Source organism: Nyctereutes procyonoides, unplaced genomic scaffold, assembly GCF_905146905.1.
Source record: "Nyctereutes procyonoides isolate TBG_1078 unplaced genomic scaffold, NYPRO_anot_genome, whole genome shotgun sequence".
Lineage (NCBI taxonomy): Eukaryota > Metazoa > Chordata > Mammalia > Carnivora > Canidae > Nyctereutes > Nyctereutes procyonoides.
In genome coordinates, this window is record NW_026575136.1 from 39,189,605 (window position 1) to 39,210,510 (window position 20,906).

Consider the following 20,906-nt stretch of genomic DNA (forward strand, 5'->3'; position numbering starts at 1 on the left):
CTTTGGGCTCCAGGGCGGACAGTTACCCATGTCTCAGCACTTTTCCCAGTGGCCGGGCTCCCGGTCCCCTCACCCAGAGACAATGGAGGGAATCGCAGGCACCACGTGGTGACCAGCTCCATCCACAAGGCAGTCAGGGCAGCGTCTGCCACTGAGCACCTGTTAGTGGGTCGGCATGTCAGATGTGAGGCGGGAAGGGTGTTTGTATGGCTCGGCGCAGGTGTGTGACAGGGCCCAACCTGGCTAGCGCTGGTCCTGGGTGGCTTAGCCGGGCATGAACTGGCAGTCAGTGAGACCCTACGGCCATAGAGCAGCTCTTCGTGCTGGCTGCACCTGCTAGGTCGGCCGTGGAAGGTGGGGAGGGCCTCACGGGGCCGTGGGACAGCAGGCCACCGGTGTGTAGGCGTCAGGAGATGCTGTGAGCTAAGCATTTAAAAAAAAAAACCTTCACGCCTTCCTCCGAGGAGGAAACAAAGGTTCAGTAAGAGTTGAAAGTTCTCATGGGAAATGGGCAGTGGCAGCGGCTCCGCAAGCAGTGGTGATTCAGACTGGGAGTGTGAGGCCCCTTCTTACCCCCAGGAGGCCTCACCCACGCACAGAGGAGGCCCCAGGGGAGACTGCGACCTGCTTCCCGCGCTGTCACACCAGCTGCCCTGCGCACAGGGCAGGGCCAGTGGGGTCCCTGGCACACAGCACAGGGGAGCCGGGCTTCTGTGCCACCTGTAGGTGCTGGCTCCCCAGGCAGAAGGGGAGGCAGGAAGGCTGGGACAGGGTTCCTGCCCCCGGAGGGGTAGAGGTGCCCTTGTACTGAGGTGCAAACAGCAGGCGCTCGGCAGTGATTTAGGCCCGGCACCACTGGAGAGCTGGGCCGGTGGGCCCTCGTGTCGCAGTAGCTTGCTGGCCTCTGGCGGCAACGGTAGTAGTGATGGGTGCAGGCCATGAAATTTGTTTCCCGAGCACAAGGACAAGCATTTTTAAGGTTTATTGATTTGTTTTATTATTTTCTTGAGGGCGGGAGGGGCTGAGGGAGCGCATCTCAAGGACACTTGCCACGAGCCAGCTCCATCTTACCACCTGAGATTTCCCGAGCCTTCCAGGCGCCACAGGAACAGGCATTTGTAAAACTTTGTGTTTCATAAGAATTCCAGATTCATGGAAGGTTGTAGAGGTCGCCCACAGCTACCATCCCTGTTCTGTTAGCCAGTTGGCCCCTGGGCCCTCGCGGGCTCCCAGGGGAGCTTGGCGTCTGTGCGAAGCAGCCCATTTACCATCCACACTGCTGAGCAAGGTGGCACCATCCCCATCATCATATTATAGTCAGGAGAACCCTGTAGGAATTCAGGAGAACCACAGTAATTTGCTGGGAGCTCCTCAAGAGCTCCTCCTCTTCCCCAGAATAGAAGCTTCCAGAAGACGAGCCTGGAGGGTTCCCAAGGGGCCCCAGGCTGCGTGGCTGCGGACCTCCCAGGGTCCCCTCTGTGGGACTTCCTCCCGTGCTGTGTTTTGAGAATTCGCAGCCCATATGCAGTCTAGGAGAGCATGTCCCGCCGCACCTGGTGAATCCCACCTGCTGTAGAGGACAGTACTAAGGACAGTGACTGCCAACTGGACCGGCCTTGTAGGCTGTGCAGGAGCAGGCTGGCTGAGGGCTGGGGGCTGGGCCAGTGCCCACAGGGTCCACACTGTCTTTGGTGAGACTCTGTAAGAAATCAAGTGGATTTGGGGCACTCTGGAGGTTTTCACGGGAGGTGTAGAAGTAGCATTAATACGTTGCATTTGGTGTGTTTGAAGGTGTGGCATCAGTGAAGGAAGTGTTGGCAAATGTCAGCACAGGTCAGGCCCACGCCTGTGAGGTCCTTACAGCCGCCCTTGAGCATCTCCCGCTGGTGTCTGGGGATGGGTCAGGGGGGTCCAGGGTGCACCATCATTGATGGAGGCTGTGACTCTGGGCGAAGGAAGTGACCAGGGAGGTGGCCCAGACCTCATAGGGGGACTGTTGCGTCTCTGCTGTGGACAGCGGCAGCAAATCAGAACAACCCCAAAATCCAGCAGGCAGCACTCATCTCGGGTGTGGAAACAGGACACGGCAATCAAGCCATCATTAACAACATGCCATGACACTGAAAACGTGATTTTTTTTTTTTTTTTTTTTACAAAGCCAGGGTATCCAGTTACGTATTTCGTTTTGTTAAAAGATGTCCCCTTACCTCTGAGAACACTCACAGATGCACGCTGGGCTTGCAGTGACATCTCGGGAACTGCCCTGACTGCCCTGTGGCACATCCCTCGTCAGAAGTCTCATTTGGCTGCTTAGTGGTTGCTTAGAGGCAACACAGGCATTTCCCGCTCCCTCCAGCCCATCCTGGGCAAACAGATTTTCCGCGCACGAGGCTCCATCTCCCTCCAGTTGCTCACATCGCTGCATCATTTTCTCTAGAGATCCCTGAGCTTTGTCTACATGGGGAGAAACACGCCGACCGGACCCAGGGACTCGGGGTTTCGCTTGCTGAAACCGAGTTGGAATGTGCACAGCAGGCGGCAGCGCCGAGGGTGAGGCTCAGGTGCTGCAGGGACGTAATGGCCCGACCTGTATCTTGGTGGAGAGCAGGACCCAGACATGTCCTGTAGGGTCAGCAGGACCCGGTGCCCAGGGGCAAATGGGCTCCCTCTGTGGATTACCCTGTTCGTTGTCTGTACAGCAGGGCCCCAGCACATGCTGCACATCGGCCACCCCTCACCAGCGCCATGGTGATGAACCAGCTCACGCGACTGACGTCCTGTGGCGCCTTTGCCTTCCGTGTTCCCACGGCCTTGTCCAGGAGCCTGGCAGCAAGCAGCGCTTGCTTGTCTTGCGGGGTCTGGGGACTGAGGGCCTGGGCCGGGGTCATGGCGAGCGCACTGTGGACAGGGGCCCCGCCACGCCCCCACTGCGTTCCACAGCCCACCTGTGAGTGGGGCCAGGGGTCGGGACCGGGCCTCCCGGCTCTCAGGTCAGGCTCTTACCTGGCGATTTGGAAGGATTTTCCAGTGGTCCTGGAACCTGTGTCCTGAGGGAGGTTGAGGAAGGAAAGTCCGCGAAGGTCGTGCATGCAAGAGGTGTCGAGCTCGTTCCAGAACCTCGTCCCGAAGGCCCCAGGCAGGGGCGGTCGGCCAGTCCTGGGGCCACTGCATGGCCTACTCACCAGCGGGAGCGTCAGACGTCAGATGCCGAGGGAGGCGGTGCTCAGGACGCGCCAGCCTGGCCCGCGGTGCCGCGGTGATGAGGAGGCACTTGGCATCTGCATGTAACCGCTGTGTGTTCCCTTTCAGCCCGTCTCTCCCTGCCCTGGACTGGCAGCTGCCGTCACGCTCGGGACCCTACGAGCTGAGGATTGAAGTGCAGCCCAAGCCCCACCACAGAGCCCACTATGAGACGGAGGGCAGCCGGGGGGCCGTGAAGGCATCGGCTGGAGGACACCCCAGCGTGCAGGTACTGGGGTCCCCGGGGTCCATCCCGATCGTGGGCACACGCGTTTTCAGCTGCTCGTGCCAACAGCTGGCTCGGCGTCTCTGTCTCTTAAAAAAGTTTGTTATCTCCCAGGTTCTCTGATCAGCCAGGGATGCACAGATAGTCCAGATTTTCTCCCTAATGTGTGGAGTGGCAACAGTGAGGGGCCCTGTAGCTCCTCCTGCTGCCACCTGAGGTCAGCTGCAGTCAGTAACCCAAGGCTTTGTATGACTGTGGGAATCCCACTCAGGGGTCCCGAAGCTGTGAGGGGGAGGCCTGTCCCCTTGGGGGGGTGTCCTGGAACCGCAGGGGGAGACTTGTCCCCTGGGGGGGTCCCAGAGCCACGGGGCCATCTGTGAGTCATCCTCCTGGTGGTGTCAAACCCTGGGACCCGTGTGGCAAGCTGAGGCTTGTTGTTGCCTCGTCCAGATAGATGCTCCTCTGTCCCCTTGTCCTCCTGGGCACACATTTGATTCAGACGTGACGGGGAAGTGGGAAAAGGACCCTGAGGGTCTGCACCATGTTCCTGGTGGCATCGGCAGCAGTGTAGACAGGGCGTCCTGTGAGCCCCTTAGGAGACATGACCCCAGAAGTTATTCCTTAAGGTGTCCTGGGTTAGCACATTTAAAAGAAAATAAATAGAACCTTGAAATGAGAATGTTTATATTTGACGACCTTTTCTGTAAGAGCCTGCGGAGACAAGTGTGGTTACAAGGCTGCAAGGTGTCCCCGTCCCCCCAACCCCAATGCCCACGGTTGCCGCCCATCCTGTGAGCTCAGAGCTGGGGTCGAAGGGACTGAGAGCTGCCACCAGCCCCCACCCCGCTTCTCACCCAGACCTTGTGCCCCACCCCAGCGGCACCCAGGTCTGGCGGTCCGCCACCCCACGTCCCAGCAACTCCCACAGCAGGTCAGCAGGAGCCAGCGCAAGGTCCCAGGGCCAACACTTAGTGAACTCTGCTACTGTGAGGCGCCATGGAGTACGGTGCTTCCAGGGGCCGATCTGTAAACTTCCTTCCTTCTGAAAGTCCAAGGTTCTTGGGGTGTGCTCTTGGCCAGGGGCCTTGGGAATGCAGGTTCTCTGGCCTACACAGACTGCGGAGCCTGGAGCGTCCCAGCTGGGCCCACGATCTTGTCCCCTCTGCTCCCCACCTTGGGGCTCGCCGCATGGCGTCTGTCCCCGTCTGTGCTTCTCCGTTCCTTGAGTAGGACCTGCTGTGAGGGCCAGGGCGTCCAGGAGCTCAGTGCTCCCAGGGAAGAGGCACCACAGGCAGTCAGGGCCAGGCTGGGGTCTCCTGCCCATGGGTCAGGGTGGTTCTGGGTGCTGGTCTCACACCCCAACACTGGGGGGCACGAGCTTCACTCGACTTTAGGGCTGGAACATCTGTCACGGGGGCCCTGGGGGCACCTTGGTGTGGTGATGGGGAGGGCATATGGGCACAGAGGCTGCCACCGCGTGGACAGTGGATCATAGTCACACGTAACCAACAAGCTGTGATCCTCCTGCCCAGCCCTCTGGGGGTCCCTGCAGTGGCTGCGTGTGGATGGTTTGCTCTCTTGCCCAGGTATAGGCAGCAGTGGGCCGGGCTCTCCTGCGTGGGCCCTGGTGCGTCAGAAGGGTGCTCCGCAGGGTGCTTAGCATTTTTACCTTATGCTGCTTAGATAAGTCGAAATCCTGCCAGGGAACAAGCTCTGGAGGGAAAGGCTGTCTGTCCTGCAATGGTCAGCAGCCCAGAGCTTGTGGGAAGTCAGGGCGGCCAGGGCCTATGGCCGTGTGCGTTATGCCAACTAGTGCCCACTTGCCTGGCGCCAGCTGGACAGTGTGGGCTCCTGCCTTCGTGGCAGGTGAAGGTGAAGGTGCTGGTGTTAGTGGGGCCCCAGGACAATGGACGCGTAACTCTCGCTCCTGCTGCCACTCGCGCCCAACACAGGTGGCTGCTGCGGCAAGGAACCAACAGCCCCAGGAAGAGAGACTCGGGTAGCAGACCAATGACGGCCAATGGCCCCCGCTTCTTGAAATCACAGCAGCAACAGCACCGGGCCTGTGGGGGAGCCTCCTGCGGGTACTCCCACCCAGTGCGTCGCGATGCAGACTCTAGGGGCTCTGCTACCACCACTGAGGATGGCCCTGCGCTCCTGTAGGATGGGGGCGCTGCGCCCTGAGCATGTGGGCACTGCCTCTGCCACTCACCCCTCCCGGGAACCCTGCCCCCAGGGCCTCACAGTGGTATTTGTCAACTGTGTAGACATTACACACAGAAGGAGGCATTTTGGAGGAATTAACAAAACTTGAAATCCTATTTAAAATTTCCTACAAATCATGTCAGATGAAGCGGAGGCCAGTGGAAAAGGCTGGTTGTGGGTTTAAATAGGAGGAACTCTTGCCCCGCCCCAACAAGTAAGATGCAGAAAGTAAATGGTACTCAACAGAAAACATCAGGTGCTGCTCAGGGTGAGAAATTAGTAATTTAGTGTTTTCTGATGGATCTGCAGCAGAGTGCATGCCTGTCTATGCAAGTGCGAGGGGAGCAGTTACAAGGGGTTTTGGGGGTTTGTTTTCTTCTTCAGTGGGTGGACCACAAATTGGATAAAAATAGAATTTGTGGACAATTATAAAACAAATGAAAATAGAAAAGTCTCTTAGTTGCTGCGAAAGCTTGCTAACCACAAGGTTTTATTCTGTGCTGAGCTATTTTAGCATCTGCCTGATGAGGGGCTGCAGCACCACACCCACTCCTCCCTCTGCTGGGGCTGGGCCACCCATGGGCTGTTCCCAGGAAAGCTACGCACCCATGGGCTGGGCTGTGGCCACTAGGTCCTCAGGCTGTGGGCTCTGGTCTGGGGAGACCATTACTGGCAGACAAGAACCGTTACATGCACTCAGGAGCCCCATAGAAACCCGCCGTCCTGCGCCTGCTGCTCATCAGACTTTCAATCCTAAGTGTCTCCATCAAATCAAAGTCGTCTGCAGAGTGGAAACGCCCCAGCCGGGCCCCAGAAGGAGGACCTGCTCTTCTGGAGCGTCTGTGACCGCAGGAAGGAGCACACCAGCCGCCACCCACCCCGCATCCAGGACACATAGCACCATCTGAGGCGTCCTCCCAGGCACAGTCAGACCATGGCTGAGGGGCAGGAGGAGCCTTCAGCATTCTTGGAGTCTTGCTCTGTTTCTGCGTGTGCCTGTGGTGTCGCTCAGGGCTTGGGCGTGCAGCGAGCCCGTGGGACCCCAGCCTGCGTTCCATTTCTCCTGAGCACCTGTGTTCATGCCCTTGGATTGGAAGGATGTCAGCAGCCAGCACTTGGGGCTGCTGCGCTCTGCCCGGGTGTAGTCCAGCTTGGGTCAGTCTGCAGCCGTCATAGAGAACAGCCCCTTGGGGAGCATGGGCTTGAGGTTCCCCCAGGTTCTCAGAGGCCTTCGTCTGGGGAGGGCCTGCCATGAGATCCACCTTCCCAGGGGTGGCCCTCCTCCGGGCTGCTGCTTGCTAACCAGAGACTCAGGCCTGAGAGGCAGGGGGTTCCTGCTTTGTTTCTGCGCCCTGAGCCCACCCTCCCCGCCCTCTGCGCAGTACCCAGCACCTCATACACAGAGCAGGGCTCAGGTGAGGGTGTGGTGGGTGGACTCCAGAGACCTAATCTGGGGAGGGTCTCTTGTCCCCCCCTTACCCCCGCCCCTCAGGGCCCCAAGCAGCGACCTGGCAGATGTTGCTGACCTCTGACCCAGGGTCAAAGACTTAAGCTCTGTTTACCAAGTTACCAAAATAACTGCTCGATAGCATCTAGCCCACCACACAGAGGCCGGGCCTGTGTGAATAATTAATAGGTCCCTGAAACAGGAAACCCAGGGAAAGTCTTATTGGGCTGTAAACAGTGTTTGAGGGCTGTACCTTGTGCCGTTAGTTAGGCTGTCCAGTCAGGGACCAGTGGCCAGTGTGCCCCCCCCCAACCCCATCAATAAAGGAATTGGCTCTGGAGCCTCTGCAGGATGTGGGGACACCCAGGCCCAGGCAGCAGGGTTTGCCCCCCTCCCCACCGTGGAGCAGCTGTGCCCTGGGGTGCAGGTGTCTCCTGGAACCTCTAGGCCTCCCTGGGCCCCCACAGAGCAGGCCCAGTTTTCGCTGCCTGTAGGACTCTGAGGGCAGAAGCCCAGGACGGATACACCAGGGAGGACACCCTGCTCTCAGGTCTCAGAAACAGGCAGAGACTCCCTGCTACTGTGATGACTCATCATGTTATGCACCCCACTGCTGCCCCATATGGATGGGGCTGCAGAGCGGTCTGGGTGCTCCCAATGCCCACAGCACCTTTCTTCTCACCCAGAGGTCTGTCCCGTTGTTTCTCTTGAGTGGTCACAGTGGGTGCTGCCTCCTATGCTCAAGGCAGGGCTGTTAACCGGAACGCCAGTATTTTCACAAAAGGCAGATGGATGGATGTTCCCAAAGTTATTGCTTGATGGCAAACCCATGTGGGCCCAGCAGGGTGCAAGCATCTGGCATGATCCACAGAACAGGGCACCGGGCACGTGGAGCCGAGATGCCACATTGTCGGAGGTTAGAAGCAGATCTAACCCCAAACCAACCCCGGTCAGCCCCGTGGCCCAGTGTGGCAGACCTGCTGAGGGCGCAGATTCGTGCTCCACAGGGCTGCCTCTACCCCTGCAGCCGTGTCCGGGCAGGTGGTCCACCGAGCACACACTCTTCTATCGGCGCCACCTTGTCCTGCACCCCTGCTGCCTGGTGGGGCGCATGGGGGCCGTCTGGCAACTGTCTGGCTCACTGCACTCCCAACACTGGCAGGCACACCTGGAGCACATGCCCAGCACCACTGACATATGTCATCAGCTCTATGTCAACAGCCAAGAGCATGTCCCCCTGAAGCAAAGCCAGAGAGACGCCCCGGAGCTGGAGCCAGAGCCACTCCACTGCACGTGGCACTGCAACCAAGACGTCGTCACGAGGGAATCCTCGCAGGTGTGTTGCCATCTCCGGACAAAGGCTCGTGAGCTCAGGCAGGTCCTGGATGTGGACGTTTGGACACCGGTGTGAGCTTTGTGGGTCAGCTGAGCTGGCAGAGGTGTGGTCTGGTTTTCCTTACAACCCAAATGCTCACTTGGGTGTAAAGGCCGTGTCTTATGTAGCCGTGGAAGCTGCCAGAAATCTTCTGATTCAAAACTTTGGCTTCCTTTTCCTTGCTGCAGAGATTTTAGGATAAAGTCGCCGCAGGCTCAGAGCCTCTGCCCATCGCCCTTAATGACGCCAACCTTCTAGTAACCGCATGTGGTTTCCTGAAACGTCCTTTGAGGGGCTTTCCCACGTAGACACATGTGCTATGTGCTCACTGCGGCTGAGCCCCTGAACCTGTCAGATGCAGGTGAGATGGGGGTGTTAGGCAGTTTAACTGGAGTCAAGGGTGAGACATCCATTTTTAATAAGAATGTCGAAGTATGGGATCCCTGGGTGGCTCAGCAGTTGGGCGTCTGCTTTTGGCTTAGGTCGTGATCCTGGGGTCCCGGAATCGAGTCCCACAACAGGCTCCCTGCATGGAGCCTGCTTCTCCTTCTGCCGGTGTCTCTGCCTCTCTCTCTTTCTCTGTGTGTGTGTGTGTGTGTGTGTATGTGTGTGTCTCATGAATAAATAAATAAAATCTTTTTTTTTTTTAAAGAAGAATGTCAAAGTAGAGAACCCCACACCCCTGCTGTCCCTCCCGACAGAGGCCGAGCCACAGATGCTGGGTGCCCTCAGGGCTGGACCTGGTGGGAAATCCCTGCTCTGGGTGCTCTGAGGTTGCCCCTCAGCCTGGGGTACCAGAAAGCCTGGTCTTCAGACTGGGAGCCAGACTGTCTGCAGGGGGACAGGATGCTAGGTGTCACCCGCCCTGGGGCCCCAGGAAGCACAGGCCGGCAGAGGAGAGGTGCGTCCCCTAAACAGCCTTGCTCCTCCACGCGGGTCCCAAGGGTTGGGCCAGGCAGAGGGGCAGCAACCTGTTCAGATACCCCAGTTTTCACCCTTTGTCCTGCTGCATGCCCTAACGGCTATCCCATCTTGGGGAGAGGTCTCTGGACTGGACAGTTCCATAACTGTCCCTGCTCAGGCCGGTGGGTGCAGTCCCCACCAGCTGGGCTGCCCTCAGGCCCCTGCTCTCCTGCCGGAGAACAGTGGGCTCTTGTCTGTGACTGAGCGCCCTGCTCTGTGTCAGCACGGACGCCCCTCGGCCTGGCTGTGGGCCTGAGTGAGCCAAGGTGGGATGCACAATCACGCCTTGACTGGCCTCACGGGTGGCCATCCCTCCTGTAGCACTGGCTGCTGGGAGGAGGTGCCTGCCTGCCTCCTGCACCGGCCTTTGTGCTGGAGCCCTGCCCTCGCTGCCTTGGGGTCACTGACAGCAAACACCAGGGGCCAGGCATGGCTTCGGGAAGGTCACCGCACCTCCAGCCACCTCTGTGCTCGGACAGTGGCCCATGACCGCCACCTCCTCATGTGTTTATGGTCACACTGACCAGGTGTTGCCCTGCTAGGACTCATGGCCTGCCCTGAGGAGGAGGGAGGTCAGGGAGCATGACCTCAGTGGCCTCTAAGCATGTGAGGGTCCCTGGGTGCAGGGAGGTCAGTGCAGGTGATGGACACGAGTTTTGTCAGACCAGGGCTGCGTGGTGGGTGCAGTGGCCTCTAAGGGAGCTCCACCCCATGTGCCCGGTGGGGTGGGTCCTGCAAGCTCCTGGGAGCCCCTGGATGTGCCCCTGCAGGTGTCCTGCACCTATGCAGATGCCAGCCTGCCACGTGATTGGACGTGGCTTTCTTAGAAGACGGATGTTTCTAGAACTTTGTTGTTGCCTCCCCGTGGCCAGGGTCTTGGGGTTGCTCTGGGTTCTAGAATCACCAAAGATGTGTTTGCTGCTGTCTTTTAGTTTAACGTTTCCTAATGGTTTCTGGGACTCATAGGCACTCTGTTTCTAGATCATTTCTTTCCCTCAGCAGAAAGTCAAGGCTTCTCAGCATGTTTTTAATTAGAAATGCTAAATGTAGTGTTTCCATGCAAAACATTTTTTCATCCAAAGATAATGTAATTTGTTTTCTCTGGATGCATCCACGCACGTCTGTGGGAATCCCATCACGTCCCCCGCAGCGCCCCACCAGCCAGCTCCGCGTGTGACGTCTTGGGGTCTCCTGCACTTGGTCACCTCCAGCTGCAAAATGGGCACACTGAGGCGTGAACTGTACCGTCTGCAGGGTCAGCTCACAGGGGTCAGGGCTGGGCAGCCGATGAGGGTGCCCTCCCTCAGACATGGCCCCGGGTGCCTTGCTCCCATGGCGGATGACACACCATTTGCCACGAGCTGGTGGGCCAAGGTCCTGCCATGGCTGTGATGGCGCCCCCAGCCTCCCCTCTCTTCCCTTGCCTCCGCCTGTGTGCCCTCAGTCTCAGTGGGAGCCGGCCTGTGACCGTCTCCACTCTGCTCGGTGTCCACACAACCACTGTGCCCTGCAGCTGGAATGCCCTGCGTGAAGATCCCTGCAGCGCTCCTGTGGTGCGGTTGCTCCAGGAATGGGGGAATCCTGCCCCTTTCCCTGCGCTCAGGGGAGGGCTCCTTCTCTGGGTCACTGGGCAGGAACCGCATGGCAGGAAAGCTCGAGGTGACACACTGGGAAGTGGAATCAGGGAAACAAGCCTTGGACCAGAACCTTCTGTCTCTCGGGGTCCCGATGGGTTGCTGATTCACAGACGTGCGCCAGTTGACTGGTGGGGGTTGCGGAGTGAGGAGAGCTGGTCCTCTACCTTTGTCTGATCCGTGTGTGGGCCTTGCCCACCTGTCCTCACCTGGTCAGTGGGGGCAGGGCTAAGGTCTTTTTTTTTTCCCTTTTAAAGATTTTATTTATTCATACAGACACACACAGAGAGAGGCAGAGACACAGGCAGAGGGAGAAGCAGGCTCCATACAGGGAGCCCGACATGGGACTCGATCCCGGGTCTCCAGGATCACACCCCGGGCTGCAGGCGGCACTAAACCGCTGCGCCACCAGGGCTGCCCAGGTCTAAGGTCTTGACAGTGAAGGGAACGAGCCAGGCAGTGAGGAGCAGTGAGGAGCGTGCTCCTGGCCCCCCGCCCCCTGGGAACATGAAATTCCATGCCGCCAGTGGCAGCAAGTTCACTTTGCCAGAGCCGGAGAAGAGGCCGACCTGGCTCGTAGAGCCCCAGGGGTTTAACCAAACCAGATCTCACAGCCCAGGCAGCTCTGTGTTTAGGTAACTTGGCAGGCAGGCATCCTGGGACGCAGGGGGCAGCCAGGAGACATGGGACTCCAGCTCCACCTGGCAGCTCCCCGACACAGCACATCCGCCCATGAGAGCAGAAATGCCAACAGGTGCTTCAGAAGCCACCTTTGCTGTGTCTGGTTCTGATGAGTGCCCCTGAGCCCCAGACACTTCTGTGCAGGTGCCCCCAAGGGACGCCCAAGCTCTGAGCCTCTTGGTCACCTCTGTTTCATCCGTGTTTTGTTGAAGATGTGCACCCACCCTTCAGCAAAATCAAATACTGGGACTTTTTGAGTGAACAGTTGATTGTTAGAGTCCTTGGAAAATTTCAAATCTATTGTGAACTGTAGCCATCCCATTAGCAGATGTGAGTCTGTTCCCAGAGGCAGAGCACTGTCCCTGTCTGGTCGAGGGTGGTGGCCAGTGGTCCTGGGGGCATGGTCTCGGGGAGTCTGTGCTTCCCAAATACTTACACAACAGACTCATTAGCCACAGCTCTCACTACTTTTTATTTTTTACTGTTTCAGAAAGGTAGAAACATTCTCTGTGTCAAAACGCAGGGAACTCTAGAGTGAGCTTTTTGTCCTGAAGGGAACAGTGCACAGCCCCTAGAGTCCTCCTGTTGTCAGGACTGTGACCAAGTGCAGCTTAAGTGCTGGGTAACTCTGCTATTAGATGAGGAGGAACCCGGTCTAGGGCCTTTGTCAGGTCGTTCACAGGAGGAATTCGCAGAATTTAAGTGACATCATATAAACTTAGCATTGCTGTTGGATGTAGTGCACACACTCACCACATGCACACACAGGCACCTACAGGCATGCATGCACACATGTACACCTACAGGCATGCACACACACACATGAACATACCTACACCTACAGGCATACACACACATACACCTACAAGCAGGCACGCACACTCATGCACACACACGCGTACACATATACGCCTACAGGCATGCATGCACACATGTACACATACATGCATGTGCACCCTTGCACACACATGTACATCTACAGTCATGTACAAGCCACATACACGTGTGCACACATACATACACAAGTGTGTACACATATATGATCCTCTGTGTACTGTGTGTGTGTGTGTGGATGTACACATATGTGTGGAGGGAGTGACTTCAGCCTCCTGGCTCTCTTTTTTTTTTTTAAGGTGTTATTTATTTATTCATGAGACACAGAGAGAGAGGCAGTGACACAGGCAGAGGGAGAAGCAGACTCCTTGCGGGGAACCCGATGTTGGACTCGATTCCAGGACTCCAGGATCACGCCCTGAGCCAAAGGCTAGAGCTCAACCGCTGAGCCACCCAAGCATCCCCTCCCGGCTCTCCTACTGTGGCACAGGGTATGGGGCATCCATCACCAGGTCCTTTATCTTTAGGTTAGAATCCATGCAGCCTGAGATCATGCACGGACCCCTTCTGAAGGGTAACCTGGGCCCCCAGAGATCTTAGAGTCCAGAGCTGTCAGGGGCTCTGTTGGTGGGCCTGCAAGCTGCTCTCCTGCTGCGGAGACTCAGCCTTTGCTCTGTGCGTCCGGTCTTCACAGGTGCACCTGTGTGGATGGTGTGCAGAGCCTTACCATAACGCTGTTGGTCTTCCATCCATACTCTCCCACATAGGGTCTGCTGACCACACCCCCTACCAAACCAGAGCTCACAGCCCAGGCAGCTCTGGATGCAATCTGGTCCTCACTTCGACTGAATCTTCCTTCCCTTTTCCTGAGAAGACAGCACAATACCAACATTAACATCAGAAAACAAGCCCATTTTCCCCGCCCTCCTTATGTCCCTGAGTGTTTTTTTTTTTTACAGGAAGGACTTCAAATCTTAAGTTATGTGGTTAAAAGTGGATGGACTTTTGCCACAGAAACTGTTGCCTGAGTAAAGCTGTTAAAAATGACTTGGCGTTGCCTGCGCAGGACTATCGCCTTGGCCGCCTAGTCATCCTGTTAGCAGCCTGGCCAGGAGCCCCTTCCCGACCGCATGCCAGCAGTTCTACCTGCATCCAATGAGACACACACCTGCTACGTGCAGACGCAGACTTCTGTAAACATCTGCACACATGTGCAATGCACGCTCACATGCTTGCGTACACGGCCAGGCTCTTGAGGTGGATCCTGAGTGTTTCATGCAGCGGGGAGGCTCTATTCTGCAGAGATTGAGCTCAGACCCCCGTGAAGGCTCTGCTCACACTGTTTTTAGCAGGTGCCTAGGGGCATGGCTGTAAAGAGCAGGGGCAGCATCTGGTGAAGGCCAGTGTGGATCCATCCGTGTGTGTTCTCAGGCAGATCAGGAGTTCTCCGATGGCAGGCTCCACATGTCAGGCCTGGTTCTGCTCTTGTCCGGCTTTCTTGTGTTCTGCTCCCTTAATAAGGTCTCCATGGGCAGCAGGTTGCTGTTCATCTGTGTGCCATGGTCATCTTAGGCATGAGGTGGTGTGACAGCTAGGCTCTGCCCCCTGATGCAGTCACTGTCACGCCATCACCTCCTGTATCAGGTAGCAGTGCCGTCAGGTAGAGACCGTGCAGCTTTCCTTCTGTCATTTGGGAGGGAATGTGCGTGGATGTAGGAAACCCCGTGTAGGTGCGGGCGCAGCCTCCCTGTCGGGCGGTGAGGATTCAGGACCTACCCTAACATGAGGGTTCACACTACGCAGGGCCACAAGTTACTGTGGTCACTGCAAGTTCAGGTTAAAGCGTGAATCCTGATTGCAAGCTGGGCTTCCCTCCCTGTGGTTCCTTTGGGCCTCGTGTAAAGAGGTGAATTTTACACTGGCTGAACAGCAAGCTGTGCCATCGCGACCCTGCCTGCACGTGTCCAGCGGCGCTCTCAAAGGGTTTTGCCCCACTTGTCACTTATCACCCACCCCTGAGTGCTGAGGTAAGCACAGGAGCTAAAAACAAACATTCTTACGTGTAGAAAACTTAGCAGCTCTTACACCTTGAAAATGGAATAATACATTTTGTTTAGCTGAAGCAAAGAGAGGTCATTGTTATGACAGGTAACTTTATAAATACCGTCTTGACAGATGGTGAACCATGCCGGAGGCAGAGCGCCCATGTAGGGCAGCGTGTGGACTGTTCAAACTGCTTTCCTGAAAATGAACTTCATGTTTTGAATAATAGATGTTTATCTCCCAGGTTAAACCTTAAATATTCCCATTTTCACTGAAATGACATGTTTTTAAAAGGGTGAAGTTGTACCCAGAATCCACTGCGCTCTGCATGCATTCAGAGAGGCGGCCCAGGGAGGCCCTGGGGGACGTGGGAACTGTCATTTCCCAGTGGTGTGAGCAAGTGGGGCTGCCTCCTCTGCCACGGACACGCCTTGGCCACATGAGAGGCTATTCTGGCCAAAGACTCATTTACGCCTTATTGTGTTAAATGTCACAGAAAGAAACCGCAAGTGGCAAAACAGGGCAAATCAGCCCTTAATCAGGCTCTGATTTTACTTGCACGTCGCCTGTTATGAAAATGTAGATTTGAGTCCAGCACAACACAAAGGCTCCTTAGCTCATTAAATCTGCAAAGGATTGAAGTGACCCTCCCCCACAGTGAGGACACGGGATTGAGTGGGCCACACAAGCCGGTCCTGGCCTTGACCCTGACCCAGGCGTGCGGGTGGGGATGCTCGTGTGTTCACGAGGAGAGCACTTTGTCAGTGAGAACTGCCTGGGAACGGGCGTTGTGGACGGGTTCTCCACATATGGTCTCAGTGAGGTGCTTGTGTGCACAGGGCCGCAAGACCGTGTGTGGACATGCAGGGCTGAGAGGAGCAGCCCTTCCACACATGCTGACCACACGGGCACAGCATCCCCGGTCCCTCTGCAGGCATCTCCCCAGCGGTGCTCCCTGCCTGTGTGCACACTCCTGTCAGACACGTGTTTGGTCCACGTGTGTCAGGAACCTGTAGATCTGGACCATATTATTTTAATATGAAGAAGCCACTTTGACGATGACCACGTCCATGGATGCGTGGGACCCTGTTACAGGCACTAAAAGATGAAAATGGTGTGCCCAGTGCACAAGTTTCGGGCCACAAGCCTTAACCACACACAGCACCTCTGTGTCTGGGGAGCCCTCCTGTGAGCGTATGCATGTGTGCACGTGGGCTCTGAGTGTGTGGGGTGTGAGTACACACATGCCCGCAGGCGTGCATGCACGAGTGTGTGTGTTCTCCGTCCAGGCACACCGTCTGCAGGAAGCACTGGGAGATCCCTGGGGTGATGGTCAGAGTCTCCCTACTGAACTGCCACATGGTGCACACGTGGTGCCTGGGCCTTGGCCCTGCCCTGTGGCCTCTCACGAGTGCCCGGTCCTCTTCTGCCCAGCGGTGGCAGGTGGTGGGCTGGGCCCAGACATTCAGTTTGCTGACAGTGCGTAGATCTGCCTCCTGAACAGTCGTCGTCGTGGGTTGTCCTCTGGGAACTCAGAACCTGTAAGGAACTTATCTTCTAATTAAGTTAAAACAGTAAGTACATGTGTCTTTCCGAGCCTGGTTTTGATTAACGGCTCACTGCTGCCCTGCACATGTGGAGAGGCAGGTGCTTGCTCCTCCGGGGTAACGGACTCCTAGGGTGGATCCCCATGACTCCTCTGTGGTGTGACTGCAGACGAATGTGTTTTTTATTCTAAGTTGGGTTGAGGGTGAAGACATTGCTGTACTTAGAATGAATGTTGTGAGGCCCTGGGTGCAGGTCGTGACAGGGAAATGGACGCTCGTGGACAGACCTCCGGGCAACGCGACCCGGGCACAGCTGGCCTCTTCAATCCGACCTGGGGCTCCCCTGGGGGCTTGGGCTCTCCCCCACATGGGAATGAGGTGCATGCACTTGGCATGTGGATACCTGCATTCTCCGGAGACGAAAGGTTTGCCACCCGAAGCTGGGCTGGCCTTACCTTCCTGCCTCCTCGTGGCAGCTGACGGGCATGCGCCACTCACATGCACCTCTGATTCCATAAAGAGCACCTTCCACCTGAGGCCAGGGGAAACGTGGGGTGCAGACAGGAGTCTTCAGAAGCAAGCGCTCAGCCTGGGGCCTTTTGTGTTCCCATGGCGTCTCGCTGGCCAAGGAGGCAGGACAGTGATGGTGAGTGGCCGGCCTGCATCCCATCTGAGGCCACGGCTGCACCTTGGGAGCCCCAGACCTGCCCGCTGTCGCGTCAGCCTCCATCAGCCTCTGGGCTGTTGTTCTTGCTTCTCAAGTTTATTGTTTTCAAATTGGGATGTCAACACGAGTATAAAAGCTGCACCAGTATAGGCGGGATATGCGTGAGGCCTGAGCCCTGTTGCCACGAGCCTGGCCACGGCCCTGCCGCCTGCACAGAAACCTCCCGCTGGTTCACACGGGAGCCCTATCTGTCCCCCCTAGGCCCCCGTTGTTCGGGTCTGCACTGCAGGGCAGGTCCCTGTGACCCCATACCGGCCTCCTTATGTGGGTAAAGGGACCTCAGGGTGCCCTCCCACCTCCCTGGCCCTGCCGCATGCCCCTCGGGTGCCCACTCTGTAGCAGGTGCTCTGGGGTGTCACACTCACAACTGTGCTCCGTGGGTGGGATGGCAAGGACGTGTGTCTGCTCCTCAGGGCCATCCTTCCATAGGTTCTCAGCCCCCCCATGCCTGCAGGTCAGGGTGCTGGCTGCTGGCAACACGACTGCTGGCAGGCAGCTGGCCTCCAGGCTCCTTTGAGGCACTGGTAGCCCCCGGCCCCACGGGGTCATCTGGCAGCGGCGTTAGAGCAACTGTCTGTTGTCGAGGAAAGTGAGTGTGACTATGAAACACAGAGCCAACAGCTTGGGATTGCCAGGCCCTTCCCAGGATCCAGGCCCTGCTATGGGGCTTCCTGCCATGGTTGGAGACGAGCTGGGGGCACCAGGGCCGCAGGGAGCCCTCACCTGCTCCAGGGGCAGAGCGGCCCTGAGCAGGGCAAAAAGGGGCCAACTTTGTGTCTATCTGGAGTGTCCTGTGTCATCAGGACATCAGGACAGGGTGCAAGGGAGAAAGTACCCTATCCTGGGGGTGCACATGTGAGTTTATTAGGGAGAAGTTTTCTGCAGACAGCTGAGTGCTGTTTCTGGGAGGCGCCAGCAGCATGTGGTCTTTATAGCGGACAGTGTCACAAGCTGCCAGGGAGACACACGAAAGGAGGAGGTGGGCTGCAGCGGGAGGCTTTGTGGGGACGCAGAGCCCCTCCCAGCTGCTGCCGGCATCTTGGGTGCTGCTCAGGGTGGTGCAGGCACGTGTGCAAGATGTGCATGTGGGGGGGGCACACGTGGATGTGTGTTTGAATGGAGGCAACAGGAATGCTCGCAGCTCACATGGGTCCAGGGCCATTAGGGCGCCCTTAGGGTGGTATTCCTGAGTCCTTCATTGAGGGGCCGGGCTGCAGGGGTACTTAGCACCAAGCACCTGCTGCATGATTCCCTAGCAAGTCAGCCTCTGCTTGTAAACGTTTCAGTGGTTCTGAGCCGTTTTGTGCGCAGGTGCTTACCGGGGTCTCTTGTTGTTCTCTCCGCAGCTTCACGGCTACTTGGAGAATGAACCGCTCACACTACAGCTGTTCATCGGGACGGCCGACGACCGCCTGCTGAGACCCCACGCCTTCTACCAGGTGCACCGGATCACAGGCAAGACTGTCTCCACTACCAGTCATGAAGCCATCCTCTCCAACACCAAAGTCCTGGAAATCCCACTGCTGCCTGAGAACAACATGCGAGCCATGTAAGCCATGCCTGCGTGGCTGGGGCACTCAGGGCGCACGGGGCAGTGCCGGGCAGTGTGGCCAGCATGCCTGCTTCTCCCCTTTGCCCTGGCCCTGGGCTCGGCACCCCACAGATCTGTAGGGTGACAGGTCCGTAGCACCTCAATGGCCGGTCCCGGCTGCCTGTCCACCATCAGGTTGCCCTCACCTCCTGAACATGACACCTGTTCATTTTTGGGTTCGCTGGCAACCAGATGCAAACGCTGCCTGTGGAAGGAGTGCAGTGCGTACAGGCAGGTGTCTCCTGAGAGGCTCTGTCGCTGCTGCCGCGAGTGGCTCTGAGGCCCGGCAGGCCTGCCCTCTGTGAGCTGACAACTGACCCTCCTGTGGGTGGCAAGGCCCATCCTCATGGCTCTGCCCCTCCCACTGACACCTCTGGGCGCTAAATGCAGTGCCATCTCCCCGTGCGGGTGTGTGGGGCTCCGTGGGCCTGGCAGGGGGTGGAGTGGGGCACCCTGAGCTGCACATCAGGGACTGATGACCCGTGTGGACTCTTGTTCTGGGCAGCGTGGACTGTGCCGGGATTCTGAAGCTCCGAAACTCTGACATCGAGCTGCGGAAAGGGGAGACAGACATTGGGAGGAAGAACACCAGGGTGAGGCTGGTCTTCCGAGTCCACATCCCGCAGCCCAATGGCCGGACACTGTCCCTGCAGGTGGCTTCCAACCCCATTGAGTGCTGTGAGTACCGGAGCCAGGCCTGTGTCATTCTCTCATTTCTGTGACACATTTCCTGTCCTTGTTCGTGTAGATGCATGGACTCTTCCCTCCTGCTTGTGCAGTTGCTTCTGTCTCCGGCCTGCCATATCAACCCCGTGGGGCTGCTGTGCAGGCATTTAGGTTTACAGGTTCTTGTGTGCTGCTGGCACCTGCTGCCGGCACCTGCAGGGAGGACAAGGAGGGGAGCTTGCTCAAACCTTGAGATGCATGCACGGGACCCCAAGATGCATGCATGGGACCCTGAGGTGTTTGTTCAGACCTCGAGGTCCTTGCTTGAACCCTGAGATGCATGCATCGGACCCTGAGATGCATGCATGGGACCCCGAGGTGTTTGCTCAGACCTCAAGGTGCTTACTCAGGACCCCAAGGTGCTTGCTTGAACCCCGAGATGCTTGCACAGAACACCAAGGTGCATGCTCGGAACTCTGAGGTGCTTGTTTTGGGACCCCGAGGTGCATTCATGGACCCCAAGGTGCTTGCTGAGACCCAGGATGCGTGCATGGACCCCAACGTGCTTGCTAAGACCCCGAGGTGCATGCATGGAACCTGAGTGGGACTCGGTCGTCAGTCTGGTTGTGGGGTGGAGCAAACTAAGTTTGCCAGCCCGCATAGGACTTGCTTGCCTTCCCTAGTGGCCCCTGGTTTTCCTTTCTTTCATCCTGTGTGTGATTCAGGAGCATCCAGCCTTGGGCTTGACACCCTGCTCCTGCAGGGGCTCCATGACCCCTGGCAGTGACTTTGTTGACTTTTGTCGGCAAGTGAGGTGATTGACAGAAGCCCCACAAACCCGTGTGCAGTGGCTGCTCTCGGGGGCGGGACACGCAGGAGTCTTTGCAGGGTCTGGCGGGACATGCGGCCCACTGTCATGAACAGTGCGGTCACTGTCAGAACGCCTGTCATAGGGTGTGGCTGTCACAGGACACTCACCTGCCCACCTTAGGGAGCATCTGGGTTTGGTTCCCTCACCTCTGACCTGAGAGTCTGACCCAGTTCGGTGCCCGGGACTCCCTAGCCATGGCTGTGCCTTGTCCCCCGACCCCGTGAAGCCCCAGGGACTTCCACCCTCCAGCCCACTGGCTGCAGGAGAACTGCTGGTGTGGAGCTGGTGGCAGAAACGCCCGTGCTTGCCGCTGTTTCTGCCCAGAAAGTTTGGGTCGGTGGCCTCACTGTGCCCTGTCATCCCCAGATGACCCAACTGCCCTGTGCTCTGGTCACTGCCTGTCTTGTCCCGGCCCCTCTGGTCCCGCAGCCCAGACAGGACCGAAGCCCCAGGCCCCTCCGTTGGTTCACACGGGGCCCGCACGCCCACAGTGCCTGGGGAGGGTCTCCCTGTGGCTCCCAGCTCTAGGAGTCCACGCTCTGCTCACCGTGACAGGGGGTCCAGTCAGCTGCTCCTACCCTGGAGGCTGTATCTGGGCCGCACACAGCCGAGGGGCCCCTGGAGTGGAAGGCTCACACAGGACATGCAGGCGCACGCACGCATTCCCCCACAGAGGCTCTCGCACAGATGCACACACGCACGCGCACGCATTCACCCCAGGGAGGCTCATGCGCAGACTTACATGCACGTGTGCACGTATTCCTCCCCACCCCACACCCAGGCTCACACACAGACGTACACGCGTTCGAACACGCATTCCTGCCTCCTGATTTCCCCATGTGCGCAGATCGGATGT

General features: G+C 57.7%; 1 protein-coding gene across 4 annotated transcripts in view; it reads left to right on the plus strand.

The window, feature by feature from the left end:
- Window positions 1-20,906, plus strand: part of NFATC1 (nuclear factor of activated T cells 1) — a 96,756-nt gene that overhangs the window by 20,898 nt on the left and 54,952 nt on the right. For all 4 annotated transcript variants that reach the window (XM_055302945.1, XM_055302946.1, XM_055302943.1 and 1 more), the window contains 3 exons: window positions 3,310-3,469; window positions 18,269-18,471; window positions 19,019-19,191. In XM_055302945.1, the coding sequence (XP_055158920.1) occupies window positions 3,310-3,469; window positions 18,269-18,471; window positions 19,019-19,191 (536 nt within the window). The remainder of the gene's footprint in view (window positions 1-3,309; window positions 3,470-18,268; window positions 18,472-19,018; window positions 19,192-20,906) is intronic.